This window comes from Stegostoma tigrinum, chromosome 34 (assembly GCF_030684315.1).
Source record: "Stegostoma tigrinum isolate sSteTig4 chromosome 34, sSteTig4.hap1, whole genome shotgun sequence".
In the NCBI taxonomy this organism is placed as follows: domain Eukaryota; kingdom Metazoa; phylum Chordata; class Chondrichthyes; order Orectolobiformes; family Stegostomatidae; genus Stegostoma; species Stegostoma tigrinum.
Window position 1 is genome coordinate 4,300,913 of NC_081387.1, and position 14,998 is coordinate 4,315,910.

A 14,998-nucleotide genomic window follows, 5' to 3' on the forward strand; every position below is an offset into this window, starting at 1 on the left:
GTAATTTCTGTTCTTATCTACAGTTTATCAGTTTACACAAACAGATTTTCAACTCTCCGGCAAGATAGTCTGTTACATCTCCTCTAACCAGGCATTTACTTAGCCTGCTTCTGTTTCACTGAGGTGAAACCTTACTTTATGTTTTGATTTTCTCTTATTATAATTGGTTCCCTTGGGCATTAGTAACTGTGAACATGGGGCTTGACATAATTGAGAAAATGATAATCACTGTTTGGTCTAACCGATTGTTCTGTTGAGGCAATCGTGTGGGGCTTACAGTATCATCTGTCCCCGTGTTATTAGAAATTGTCAGTTCCATAACAGTTGCAGTTCTGGAATGAGCTGAGGCAGCTGGTCAGGCAGAGTGAGCTCATCCAGCAGCATCTTGCTTTTACTGTAAATTTACAGCATCGTTTTCCATGCTGTCAAGGAGCACATGGCATTGATGGTGTACATTGTTTAGAAATCTAAATGCTTTTAACTCATTCACATTTGGGAAGGCTTGACCTAGTGGTATTATCACAGGACTGTTAATGCAGAAACCCAGGCAATGTTCTGGGGACCCAGGTTTAAATCCCACCCCGGCAGATGGTGGAATTGAATTCAATAAAATATCTGAAATTAAGAGTCTAATGATGACAGTGAATCCATGTTGATTGTCAGAAAAACACATCTGGTTCACTAACATCCTTTAGGGAAGGAAACTGCCATCCTTACCTGGTTTGGCCTACATGTGACTCCAGACCCACAGCAATGTTGTGAATGAATTAAAAAAGTATCATCATGTTTTACCAGTAGTCAATAAAATTTTGTATACCAATTTTCCATTGTCAAGTAGGGACCTGAATAATTTGGTGACATAAGCGTGCCAGGTCAGAAGTCTAGCAGCATTATTTTCTCTCCTTCCACATATTCTACATGTCGGACTTTGGTAGCAAAGTAAGCCTTACTTTGTTCTTGTTCCTTCCCCATTTTTACTGCTGCTGTTAGACCAGCAATCTGTACGTTCTGTATTAGAGAGTCTCCACAATTCCACAAGAGCCTGTAGCTCTAGTTCAGGGAGGTTGAGCCCTAACAATCCCTGTGTCTCTCATGGATCTCCCTGTCTTCAGTGTAGGTGCGATGAAACCTGTGGAGTTGGATGGTGCCCTTCTCATAATCATTATGGTACAAGGGCGGAATTTCTGCTTTATTCTTAACAGAGCCATTACATGTTCCATAACCTGGGCAGTGAAATGTATCCCTAGGTTTAACTCAGTGCTTCTGGGGAGCCTCCACCTAGTGAATACCTGTTGTATTAGAATGGCTGCTGTGACTTTAGCCAGTTTGGTTCCAGTAGGGAATGCTTCTACCCATTTAGAAAAGGTACCTATGATCACCAGAATATATTTAAACCTCTGCCTCTATGCAAACAAAGGTCCAACATAATCTGTCTTCAAATTGGTCCATGGATCTTCATAGGCTTGGAATGTCTCAAGTTCCCTTTATTTACATTCCTATCTGTTTGTTCTAACTGTTCTGAACAGTTATCCACATACTGACTCATGTCATTCTCCAAATTTGACCACCAGCACCATTCTTCAAGACATTGGTGTTTCTGTATGTCATGGGCCATATAAATTAGTTGATTCTTATCACTCTAGAGTGCAATATACTTCCCCTCTTCTAACAGTAATCTATCCTTAATTTGAATTTTGTTCTTTAAAAGTTTACACTAATTGGGAAATTCACATTGTTGGATTTTCATTAAATCTTTGTCTTTGCTTTTTGTACCAGATCTTCTATTTTAGTTTGCTTTACTTTTATGCATTCATAGCCTCAGTCACTACTGGGGGTTAGCAAAGCTTGTCCTCTCAGAGATAGTAGGAACTGCCAATGCTGGAGTCTGAGATAACAAGGTGTGGAGCTGGAGGAACACAGCAGGCCAGGCAGCATCAGAGGAGCTGGAAAGCTGACGTTTCAGGTCTGGACCCTTCTTCAGAAATGGGAGAGGGTTTGGGGACTCTGAAATAAATAGCGGGGGGGCACGGTGATAGAAGGTGGATAGTGGAGCAGATAGATGGAGAGAAGACGGACAGGTCAAGGAGGCGGGGATGAAGCTAGTACAAGTCAGTGTAGGTAGGGAGTTGGGATGGGGGTTGGTAGGTGGGAGGGAAGATGGACACATCAAGGAGGTGAGGATGAGGGGGGCTGGTCTTGGGATGAGGTCAGGGATGGGAAGATTTTGAAGCAAATAAAGTCCACATTGAGACCGTTGGGTTGTAGGCTCCCAAGGTGAATATGAGGTGCTGTTTCTCCAGTTTCTGGGTGGCATTGTTGTGACATTGGAGGAGGCTCAGGATGGACAAGTCATCCAGGGAGTGGGAGGGGGAGTTGCAGTGGTTTGCAACTGTAAAATGTTGTCATTTGTCGCGAACCAAACGTAGATGCTGCACAAAGCGGTCTACAAGCCTCTGCTTGGTTTCCCCGATGTAGATGAGGCCACATCGGGAACAGCGGATACAACAGGCCACATTAGTGGATGTGCAGGTGAACATCTGTTTAATGTGGAAGGTTCTTTTGGGGCCTCGGATGGAGGTGAGGTGGGGAGGTGTAGGGGCAGGTGTATAATTGCAGGGAAAGGGGGTGGCGGGGCTGGTGAGGAGTGTGGAGCGGACGAGGGAGTCGCAGAGAAAGAGGTCCCTCCGGATGGCAGGTAAGGGTGAGGAGAGAAATATATCCTTTGTAGTGGGATCAGATTGCAGGTGGCGCAAGTAGCAGAAAATGATGCATTGAATCTAGAGGTTGATGGGGTGATACGGGTGGACAAGAGGAATTCTGTCTTTGTTTTTATTGCAGGGAGGGGGTGTGAGGGCTGAGATGCGGGAAACACAAGAGATGCCGTCGAGGGTGTTTTTGAGCACTGCGGGGTGAGGCGGGTGAAGTTGCGGTCCTTGAAAAACGAGGACATCTGGGATGTCCAGGAGTGGAACGCCTCATCTTGGGAGCAGATGCAATGGAGGCGGAGGAATTAGGAACAGGGGATTGCATTGTTGCAGGAAAGTAGATGAGAGGAGTTGTAGTCTAGGTAGCTGTGGGAGTTGGTGAGCTTGAAATAGATATCAGTTTCAAGGTGGTTACCAGAGATGGAGACAGAAAGGTCCAGGAAGGAGAGAGAGGTATCAGAGATGATCCAGGTTGAGTTTGGGGTAGAAGGTGTTAGTAAAGTTGATGAACTTTTGGAGCTTCTCATGGGAGCATGAGGCGGCACTGATACAGTCATCGATATAACGGAGGAAGAGGTGGGGGATCGTGTCAGTGAGGGATAGGCCCCTCGCTTCACTAGCTCATTTGCACAGATGTTTCCTTCAGGAGCTGATCTCTAATGGGCTTTAACTTTAATAATCCCAAATTCTCAAACCTTTGCCTGTTCTAAGATATACTTGAATACAGGTGCTAAAGGTAATGATTTCCCATTCGCTGACACAAAATCTTCTTGCTTGCCTAAGTGGGAGAAAATCTGTTAGGCTATTGCAAACATACATGCTATCAGACTAAAGATCTGATGGGGTTGGAAATTCTCAAGACGCCCAACCATTTCAACAACCGCTGCTGCTTATGCACTCATGCTGCTTGAATATTTTAAAAAGAGAGAATCATGTGTTACCCCGCTTGGTGCTTCCACATAAATATCACATCCTGTTTTCCCGTTACCATCCTCTACCACAGAGGAGCCATTGACAACGATTTTAAGCTGGTCCTCTGTATTCCCTGTCTCCATTGTCTTTGGAACAAATGGTCACTTTGGGTTATTTGTTTTAACTGCAGCGCAGACATATGGTTCGTCCTGATACAGCCAATTGTCTGCTACAAAGATCCTTTTCTGTTTTCTTAGTGTTATGTGCAAGCCTTGTAACATAAGCGTAATCAGGCTAGTCTGTTCTGACAAACATTACCGTCCTTAAGATATCCATCCAGCAGTAACTGGATAGGAGCTGTTTCAGACCTTCAGTTGAGCTGGACCATCTCTGATACCTCTTGCTACTTCCTGGACCTCTCTATTTCCATCTCTGGTAACCACCTGGAAACCAATATCCATTTCAAGCCCACCGACTTCCACAGAGACCGAGAATACACCTCCTCCCACCCACCTTCCTGCAAAAATACCATCCCCTATTCCAATTCCTTCGGCTCCGCTGCACCTGCTCCCAGGATGAGGCATTCCACTCCTGTATATGTCCGATGTCCTTGTTTTTCAAGGACCAGAACTTCCCCCCACCTGGGTGGTCGAGAATGCCCTCAACTGTGTCTCCCACATTTCCCACAACTCATCCCTCACACCCCCACCCCGCAATAACAACAAAAACAGAATCCCCCTAGTCCTCACAGACCACCCCTCTAACCTCTGGATCCCACACATCATCCTCCAACACTTCTGCCATCTGCAATCTGACCCCACCACCAAAGATATATATCCCTCCCCACCCTTATCTGCTTTACGGAGGGACCACTCTCTTTGGGACTCCCTTGTCCACTCCACACTCCCCTCCAGTCCCACCACACCCGGCACTTTTCCCTGCAACTACAGGAAGTGCTACACCTGCCCCTACACCTCTCCCCTCACCCCCATCCCAGGGCCTAATAAGACTTTCCACATCAAGCAGAGGTTCACCTGCACGTCTGCTAGTGTGGTATACTGTATCCACTGTTCCCGTTGTGGCCTCCTCTACATTGGGGAAACCAAGCGGAAGCTTGGGAACCGCTTTACAGAACACCTACACTTGGTTCTCACTAAACAACTGCACTTCCCAGTCGCGAACCTTTTCAACTCCTCCTCCCATTCCTCAGATGACATTTCCATCCTGGGCCTCCTGCAATGCCACAATGATGCCACACGAAGGTTGCAGGAACAGCACCTCATGTTTCACTTGGGAACCCTGCAGCCCAATGGTATCAATGTGGACTTCACAAGCTTCAAAATCTCCCCTCCCCCTAATGCATCCCAAAACCAGCCCAGCTTGTCCCCACCTCCCTAACTTGTCCTTCCTCACACCTTTCCCCACCTCCCACCTCAAGCCTCACCCCCATCTCCCACCTACTAACCTCATCCCGCCCCCTTGACCTGTCCGTCCTCCCTGGACTGACCTATCTCCCTAACTCCCCACCTACACTCACCTTTACTGGCTCCATCCCCATCTCTTTGACCTGTCTGTCTCCTCTCCATCTATCTTCTCTTCCATCCATCTTCTATCCGCCTCTCCCATCTCCATATTTATTTCAGAATCCCTTTCCCCTCCCCCATTTCTGAAGAAGGGTCTAGGCCCGAAATGTCAGCCTTCCTGCTCCTCTGATGCTGCTTGGCCTGCTGTGTTCATCCAGCTCTACACCTTGTTATCTTGGATAGGGGCTGCATTCTGTTAGAATGGTAAATGGTAAGACCCAATTATGTAAGTCAAATGTTGTACTGCCCAGAAAACAGCAAGCAAATGTTTTTTAATGAAATGTGAAACCTTGCTCTACTGGTATTGATAGCCTGGAGACACAAGAGTCAGGACCTGAACACTGATGCAGAGAGAGTAGGAACTGCAGATGCTGGAGAATCTGAGATAAGAAGATGTGGAGCTGGACGAACACAGCAGGCCAAGCAGCATCTTAGTAGCAGGAAAGCTGATGTTTCGGGCCTAGCCCCTTCTTCAGAAATGTCAGCTTTCCTGCTCCTCTGATGCTGCTTGGCCTGCTGGGTTCATCCAGCTCTACACTTTGTAACAGTATGGCTGCCGGTGTGGTGTTGGTGACTGCAACTTGTAATGCAAAGAGTCTGGGTCTGGAAACTATAGTGCTGGGGCTTTAGCAAATGCTTGTTTCAATTCATAGATTGCTTGTGTGTGTTGTTCTGTCCATTCCCACAGAATACTCTGTTAATAGGTCTGCCAATGGTGCTACTTTAATAGCAAGGCCATCAATAAGCAGTCCACTAATCCTAAGAATGATATCAAGACACGTACACCTTTAGGTAAAGACAGATTACAAATTGCATCAATCCATTTCCTTTTTATTTCCAATTTACCAGATGCCATCACTACAAACCTAAAAAAGAGACCTTCTGCTTTCTAAGGATTAACGTTAAATCCTAGATCTGTGAGCAAACTTAAAACCTCACGCAGTAGGACCAGGTATTCCTGTTTGGCCTTCTTCTGTCGCAGCAAATCATTTACATACTGTACCAGATGTTAGGGGTTGGAAATAACCCGTAATCCCTTTGCTAATCTTTGATGGAACATGGACAGGGAATTGTGGAACCCTTGTGACAAACCTTGTGGTCAAAAGTACATTGTTGTCCTTGAAAGGTAAACACCAATTTATACTGACATTGCCACTTTAAAGGAATGGACCAAAATCCATTAGAAATGTCCAGGACAGTGAAGTACTCTGCCCGAGATGTCTGTTTCATAAATAGTCTGGTTACAGTAGGTGCTGTACGAGGAGTGGTTTTATTTAATGCTCCATAGTCAATAATTAGTCTCCAGGAACCAGCTGGCTTTTTAACTGGCCAAATAGGCAAATTGGTACGAGAGGCTCCTGGGCGTAAAATTCTCTGTTTAAGCAAACTCCCGATGATTTGGCTACCTCTCCTTCTGCTTGATTTGGGAAAGAATATTGTTTCTGGCATTTAGGATTTGAACCGTCTATCACTACTTCCCCAGTCATACATCCAAAATCTTGTTTGTGGTCGCAGATGTGTTCTTAAAGTGTACAATAAGATTCTGAGCAGCTTGCTTATCAGTCAATTCACAGGGGTTGACCCATAATTCTTCCACTATACAGTCTTGGTGGTTGTACTCACTAGTAGAAACCTCAAAGCATCCCTGACCCCAACCAGGGCATCTGTGAGATGCTGCAGTTTGCTGGATCAGTAGCTAGATCACATTTGCTAACAAAATCTTAACCCAAAATATGTTCTGCACCCCAGTCTAGTTCTACCAGGACAACTGGATATTCACACTGTATATTACCAATTGAAATACATAGTGGGCAGGTTTCAGTGCCCTCTTGAGTGTGACCTGTGAAACCACTTAAAATAATTGTATTCATATTGTGCCCATTTAACCAGAAATTATTGACTATGTTAGGAACAGTTCAGGATCCTCCAGTTCCTCATAGAAATTTGACAAAGTGGCCTCCTATCTTGTCTTCAACGATAAGTCTTCCCGCACTATTCCATTTGGTACTACACTCCCATTACAGCGAAGCCTCACATCATCAATCAGACAAGCATGTGCAGGGACAATCTTTGGCAAAATGTCCTCTTCCTTCCCTATCAAATTACAATGGCATTGTGCTGCACCTTCCATTCAGGGTCTGAAAGGATTTGATATCCCTGCCTTGACCGAAACCACGTCCTTCATTCCTCCAGACAGCTGGATCCCTCTGAGACCAGCATTTCAATTTATTTTCCCTTTTCTTTCCTCATTCTTACCCTGGGCTTCCCTTTCCCTTGCCACAGTCATTCACCTATAGACCCACGCTTCTGAGTATGTATTTTCTTTGGGGTCAGAGGCTTTCCCAGATACCTCAGTGGAATGACTCACTCAGAGGTAGTCAGAACTGCCACCGTCGGAGTCAGAGATAACATAGTGTGGAGTTGGAGGAGCAAAGCAAGCCAGGCAGTATCAGAGGAGCAGAAAACGTTAATATTTCTTCATTTTCTGAGGAATGGTCCTGACTCAAAGCATCAGCTTTCCTGCTCCTCTGATGCTGCCTGGTTCGCTGTGCTTCTTCAGCTCCACACTGTGTTACCTCAGTGGAATGTTCTATTAAGGTTCACAACCAAACACCGCTGTCTACCATCAAGTTTGTTTCTTTGCTGGGTCCGAACTACAGTTATAAACTAATTCCAGAGAAGTGAAGCAAACACTATTTGGGTGTTCTCCTTTCTTGGTCTACATTTGTTCAGCTTGTCTACATGGTACCCTTTATGATATTATTGATGTCAAGATTGCATTTTGTGTCCACTAGAAATCTCCCATCCCTGACATGTTTTGTGGAACAGGAAGGGCATCTTGTGTTGAATTACCTAAGCAGGCAAGTAAAAGTTTCACCACCTCTGTTCCATTGAAGCTGACGGTGAATGGCAGCAAAACAGCCACAAGGGTTCATTGAATGGTGAAACAGTTGATATGCTGCTAGCAATATCCTCTAATTATGTGACAGAATATAGGGTATCATACTGAATACTCCCATCATGAAATCCTATTCGGACAGTTCAAAGGGAATTTATCGGATTTTTCAAAGGAGGCTACTTTAGAGTTTCAGTTTGTCCTCTCTGGTCCTTCTTAACCTTCTGCACCAAAGGCTGAGATGCCATTGGGCACAGTGGGCAGGGGCAATAACTCCTGTGACTCGGATGATAACTGGTATGGAGAATAAAGAGAACCTTTATTAGAACATGGCGGAGGGGCACATGGGTCTGAATACTATATAGCTTTACCCTCAACCAGTCCCCAATTGGGATCACATTTTCTGTCCCCTAATGTTTGTCTTAAGTGCAGCAAAACCCTCTCTGACTGGAAAGCATCATTTTCTTGTTGGCATTCAGGATGTTCAGTATTCCGCACTTGTTGCTCAAATTGTACTTGATGCAGTACTTTAAGAGCTGCCTGGAAATGTTTACATTTACTTTCCAGTTCCTGAGTCTTAATTTCTGACCCTGAACTGCCTCTATGTCTTCTCAGCATTTATGTTCACTGTCTCAAATTGACATAGATAAATTGAGAGGTAAACTATCTTCTCTTGATTAGAAATCTCTTGGAATTTAACCTTTCCCTTTAATTCAGTGTTTTCCAACTGATAAACAGTCCTTTGCTGACTGACAGTCCCTTGATGACTGACATCAGCTTTCTGTTTTACCTCTGCAATTTCTGACTTTAACTCACTTATCCCAGCATTTCTCTGCTTTAATGCATAAGTCATGTACCAAGTTTCTGCAAATAAACAACAAATTCCCATCAGCTCATCCTCTTTGGTTGTGCGCTTTCCCAAAGACTTCCGAACTGACTTGTCACAACAATCCAGTGGCTTAGGACTCATAATATCATAAACTTCCCAATACTCTGTCCACTTGGCAATTTCTTATTTAAATATTCCTTAACCAAGCTCTCCATTCAGATAACTTTGAAATCATGGCAGAACATCAAAGTACCATTGTCAAATAGAAAAATTTAAATGTTCTAATTAAATCTGAAAATTTATGCCTCTATTCTCAGCCAAAGACTTGAATCCTAGCCATCACATGGGGCAGCTGCCCTCTCATCAGGCTCAGGCAGGATTTCTAAGAATACAAGGCTGGTAGGTTCAACTTTGGAGCAATGTAAAGTCACTCCTTATTGAAACCCACCTGGGGTCGCTAATTGTTGTGGATATACCACCACAAGCAACCTTATTTCAGCTATTTACTATGAAATCTCACATACAATCAAGTACTGAAACAATGATTTAAACTTTATTGCATTTAGCAACCAAAATATGACCCCTCAAATAAGCAAGTTAAGCCTCACAACTCAGCTTGGCTGTTATCTGATTAATGTTGGCCATGATTCCACATATAGTGCTGTCTCTGGATGTGTCCTTGGTTCGATCATTATGCAGTGCTGTTCTCCAGAGTTCTGGTGTTTGATTTTTATAGTGTTTTTTGTCCTTCAGGTCCATGATATGATATCGTTGACGAATCTTTAGAATCCTTTCATCCAAAATATTAATTACTCTTTTGGAGTCCTTGAGACTGCAGCTTGCTTCCTTATCGGAAGTTACTTTTCTTTGTTCCTTGTTACATTTGGCCGTAACTACCTGCAAAATGACACATCATGTCTTGTAATTACTCCTTAAATTCTTCAGCAGGGCAGTCATTTATCCTTGTGGCATAACATATCTAGTTATCAAGCAGGTGTCCAAGCAGTTTTGTTTACGTAATCTCGACTCCTTACTTTCCCAGATATCGCTAATGCTATTAATCTCTGAGTGACAGTTTGTTTTTCTCCCTTAACAGTTTATTCCAGACAGATATTGCTACAACTTTCCATGTATAATCATTGATTCATTTAATATTTTATGTAATAGCTTGTCTTTGTCCCTTAATTTATTTCAGATAGAATTATTGCTGCTGCTTTCTGTATGTTATAGTTTATCTTTTTTGATTCATTCAATCCATGAATTCAAGTTCTGAAGTCTATAATATCACAAAACACAACTAGTTGTCCTCACTACATAGAGGTTGCTTCAAGTCTGTTGCTATAACTGAGTGAATACTAGCCAAGAACATGGTTGGGTAGTTCCTGTGTGGATGATTCAAGAGGTCCAACAATTGTATAATGGCTTTATGAGAAGAGCACCCACTGATGGGGTTCTTCCCAATCTAAATACAGGAGCTTCACTGACTCTGAAGGCCTTGTCACAAACATCGCACATGAGGAGTTTCTCCCCTATGTGAATCCTGATGCATTCCAAATGGTCAGAAACATTCTGAAAGGTTCATTGCAACCTTACATATGAAGGATTACTCCCCTGTGTGATTCCTCTGATGGAGCAGGAGATTCCATGACCCTGAAAAGGATTTGTCACATACCTCGCATGTGAATGGTTTCTCCCCTGTATGAATGCGTTGGTGTCTGCGGAAGTTTGATAACACTGAGAATGATTTGTTACATACCTCACAAGTGAAAGGTTTTTCCCCTGTGTGAACACGTTGGTGCTTACAAAGGGAAGACACAACTGAGAATGATTTGTTGCACATGTCACATGTAAATGGTTTTTCCCCTGTGTGAATCCTCTGATGGAGTAGGACACTTGATGAATCTGAGAAGGATTTATCACACACATTGCATGTGAATGGTTTGTCACCAGTGTGTACAGGTTGGTGCCTGCGGAGATGTGATGAATTTGAGAAGGATTTGTCACACACGTCACATGTGAATGGTTTTTCCCCAGTGTGAATGCGCTGGTGCCTATGAAGGGTTGATGACTGTGAGAATGATTTGTCGCACATCTCGCACACAAAAGGTCTCTCCCCCGTGTGAACGCGTTGGTGTTTGCGAAGAGTTGATGACTCCGAGAATGAATTGTCACACACTTCACATGTAAATGGTTTCTCTCTTGTGTGAATGCGTCGGTGATTCACCAGGGCTGATAATTGTGCAAAACCCTTGTCACAAACCTCACATGTGTATGGCTTCTCTCCAGTATGAATGCGTCGATGATTCACCAATGTTGATGACTTTGCAAAAGCTCGTTTGCAGACTTCACACTTGAATTGTTTCTCTTCCATGAGCCTGTCCTTATTTTAACAGTATTATAATAGATGCAGCTTTTGTATTTGGAGGTCTTATGAGCCCATGGAGCCCTCCTCACACTTGAAAAGCTTCTCACCAGGAGGTAAAGTTAATGGTTCATGAGGCACAATGAATGACAGAAGCTTTCACCACACTTGGTGCCCACTCATATTTCTTCCCAGCCTCACCCTGACCGATCACCCACAGCCAAACCTTCAGAAAGCTTTGTTCTGATGGAACCACTGACCCATTTCGGATCTGATGATTTGTCGAAGCTCCCTTGACCCGGCTGATTTCCACATGACGGTTTCACTGCCCAACCTTCTGTGTGTTGAACAATGCTGTGAAGTGACTGGATGACTTCCCACAGTTGTGCACTTGTTCCTTGGGTGATGGTCAGAATCTATCCACAGTGTCTATCCTCTCTGTATTCTCTGGTATAGTGCAGTGTTATCCTTCTGTAAACCAAGAAAAGAAAACATGATTTCCTTCAGCTCCTTTGATGAAGTGATTGACTCCTCAATTAGAGACTGTTTTACAGCAAGTGCCAGTCTGCTATTCCCCTTTGGGGGGATCAAATACAAATTGATTCTTTTTCTTCACTTGACCATCACACCCAAAAGAAGACAATGTGGCCACTTTCATTCCTCCTCCAGACCTCCTTCCCGAGCACCATGAGGACAATGGAAAAGGTAACCACTTTCTGGGTGGAGTTTAATATGGGTTCTCAATCACTATGAGCTAATCACGCTGAATTGTATCAGTCTGCAAACATCCCAGACTCCTTCATCTCAATCCCTGGGATTGTCCATTCCATTGGCAGGATGGGGAGGTCTTCAATATTGATTCCATAAAGTCTGACCCTTCAGGTCAAACAAGTTGAAAGAAAACTACCACGCCCCTCCAACTGATGAATGAGTCTTTCACCATGTTCATCATCACAAGGGAAGTAGACTAAGGACAGATCCCTAAACTGGGTGTGCATGAGGTACAGTGAGCCATCAGCAGCTCCAGGATTGTATTCCACCACAATCTCACAGGCCTCTCTGCATGAAGGGACATAGAAAATTCAAGTACATTGTCTATAAGACTCCAAACACTAATGATGAGGCAGGGGATGGCTTTCTACACAAAATTAAGTCACTCACAGCAAGGGTGCTACAATAATCATGGGTGACCTTAATCTGTATATGGACTGGGAAAACCACATTTATAAATAATACTCTGGTTAGTAAATTCCTGGAGTGTGTACAAAACATTTTTCAGATCAGTATAACTCAGAAAAAGCTATCTGAAATTTAGTACTGTGCAGTGAGAAAGGGTTAATTTCATGTTGTGAAAGAATCCTTCAAAGAAAGTGACCATAACATGATAGAATTTCTTATATGAATGGAAAATGAAGTAGTCCAATCTAAAACTAGGGTTCTAAATCTGAACAAAAGAAACTACAAAGGTGTAAGGGCGCATTGTCTGCAATAGACTGGGTAATTCCATGAAAATTCGTGACAGTGAATAGGCAATGGCTAATATTTAAGGAATGAATGCATGCATTGCAACAATTGTTCTTCACTTCATGGCTAATAAAAGAAATGAAGAATATTAGTTCCAAAGAACACTCATAAAATTGCTCAAAAAAAGCAAGCCTGAGGACTCGGAGCAGTTTAGAATTCAGTGAAGATTAAGAAGTTGTTTGGGACGGGATTAGAGAATGAGTAAATTTGCAAGAAACATAAAAGTGAACTATAACAGTTTCTAAAAATATCTTAAAAGAAAAAGATGAGTGAAGAGAACCCTCAGCCTCTTATAGTCTGAAACAGGAGAATTGATAATAGACATATGGAAGTAGCAAAGAAATAAATGAGATAACACTGTGTGAAGCTGGATGAATACAGCGGGCCAATCAGGATCAGAGGAGCAGGAAAGCTTGACGTTTCGGGTCAGGACCCTTCTTCTGAGGAATAAATGGCTATTTTTGTTCTGTCTTGACAATGTTGAGGGAGAACTAGTGGATGGGATATATTTGGATAAATTTGAAATGCTTTGGTAAAGTCCTACAGAGAGGTCAGTGTGAAAAATCAAAGCACACGGAATTGGTAGTAATATACCGGCATGGCTTGGGTATTAGTTAGCAAACAGGAAACAAAGAGTAGGAACAAATGGACCATTTTTGGAGTGGAAGCCAATGATTGTGGGGTAGTGCAAGGATGTTGTTTGAACCCCAGCTATTACCACATATATTAATAACTTTGATGCGGTAATTTGATGTAATATTTCTAAGTTTGCTGATGGCACAAAACTATGTGGGATTGTCAGTGGTGAGGAGGATGTAAAGAGGTGTCAGGACGATTTAAGCAAGTTGAATGAATGGGAAAACATGACATGCAGTATAATGTGGACAGCTGTGAAGCTATCCATTTTGGTAAGAGAAACAGAATAACTATTGTTTAAATGGTGAGAGGTTCAAAGGGACCTAGGTATCCTCATACACCATTCATTAGAAGCAAGTGTGGACAGTAGCTATGAAGGCAAACTACCATTTGCTTTCATTACAAATGAAATTGATTACAGCAGCAAGGAAGTCTTACTGTGGCTTTACAGAGCCTTGATGAGGCCACACAGAATATTGTGTCCAGTTTTGGTTTACTTACGGAAGAAGATATACTTTCCATTGTATGAATACAGCAAAAATTCACTAGGCTGATTCCTAGAATGGCAAGTTTGTCATATTAGGAAAATTTTGATCAACTGGGTCTGTGCTCATTGGACTTTCAAAGAGAGGACCTCACTGAAACATATAAAATTCTGACTGGGCTGGAAACACTCAATACAGTGATGATGGTTCCTGCTGGTCAGGAGCTCCATGACAAGGGGTCACAGTCTCAGCATATAGGTTAGGCCATTTCAGACTGAGATGAGGAAAAGTTCTTCACTCAGAGGGTGGTGAACCTGTGGAATTCTCTGTCACAGAACGCTGAGGAGGCCTTAGCAATGAATATATTTAAGGAACAAATGGCCAGATTTCGAGAGAGTAAATGTGTCAAAGGGTATGGGGAGGAGAATATGGCATTGAGATAGATGGTCAGCCAGGATCATGTTGAATAGTGGATTGGACTTGATAGGCCAAATGGCCTGTTCTTATTATGTGTTTCTACTTTTCTGTGCTTTTCTATGTTTCTACTGTCAACCAGTAGACAGGCATTACTGGAACAGCACACAACAAACTTTACAGGTTGGTTTCCAACCTAGTGAACATAGGGCTAAATGGAAACTGGACACTAAAAGTAACATGTAATAAATAAACAGAACCACAACCAACAGATTAGAGAAAAGTTCTGTAGGCACATCTTCTTCAGAATTGTGGACAACCAGTTCAGTAACAGGAGAAGGCAACTGCATGAACGCCTTCATTCACAGCTGTGTTGCAGCCCAGCACAAGAAAATGAGACGCAACGTTAAAGTGTCTTCTGGCAAAAGTATCAGGTGGATGATCAAACCCAGCTTCTTTCTGAGGAGCTGGGAGAACTCCTCTCCAGACTTCTCCAATCACACCCCCCCCACCACACACACACATACACACACAGTTGAGAAGACCTAAGTCAGGAAGGCCAGAAGATTGTTATATTTTAAACTTTTTTTTAAGTTCTTAAAAAAATAAAATTTCCCAGAAAGGACACTATATTATTATGCCAGGTAAAAAA

General features: G+C 43.1%; 2 protein-coding genes across 5 annotated transcripts in view; one reads left to right on the plus strand and one right to left on the minus strand.

Annotated features, from left to right (window-relative positions):
• The window catches only part of LOC125446368 (zinc finger protein 271-like), a 63,978-nt gene that overhangs the window by 29,462 nt on the left and 19,518 nt on the right, over positions 1-14,998 (minus strand). For 2 of the 4 annotated variants that reach the window (XR_009442927.1, XM_059639659.1), the window contains one exon: positions 11,292-11,758. Coding sequence is in view for 2 of the 4 variants with exons in the window: in XM_059639659.1 (XP_059495642.1) it covers positions 11,751-11,758 (8 nt within the window). In the remaining 2 variants the exon portion in view is untranslated. Of the gene's footprint in view, positions 1-9,740; positions 9,823-10,681; positions 11,759-14,998 lie in introns of those variants that run through there. The other 2 variants (XR_009442928.1, XM_059639660.1) reach the window with 2 other exon arrangements.
• Positions 1-14,998, plus strand: part of LOC125446377 (zinc finger protein 271-like) — an 81,293-nt gene that overhangs the window by 17,366 nt on the left and 48,929 nt on the right. The gene's annotated exons all lie outside the window — the stretch shown is intronic.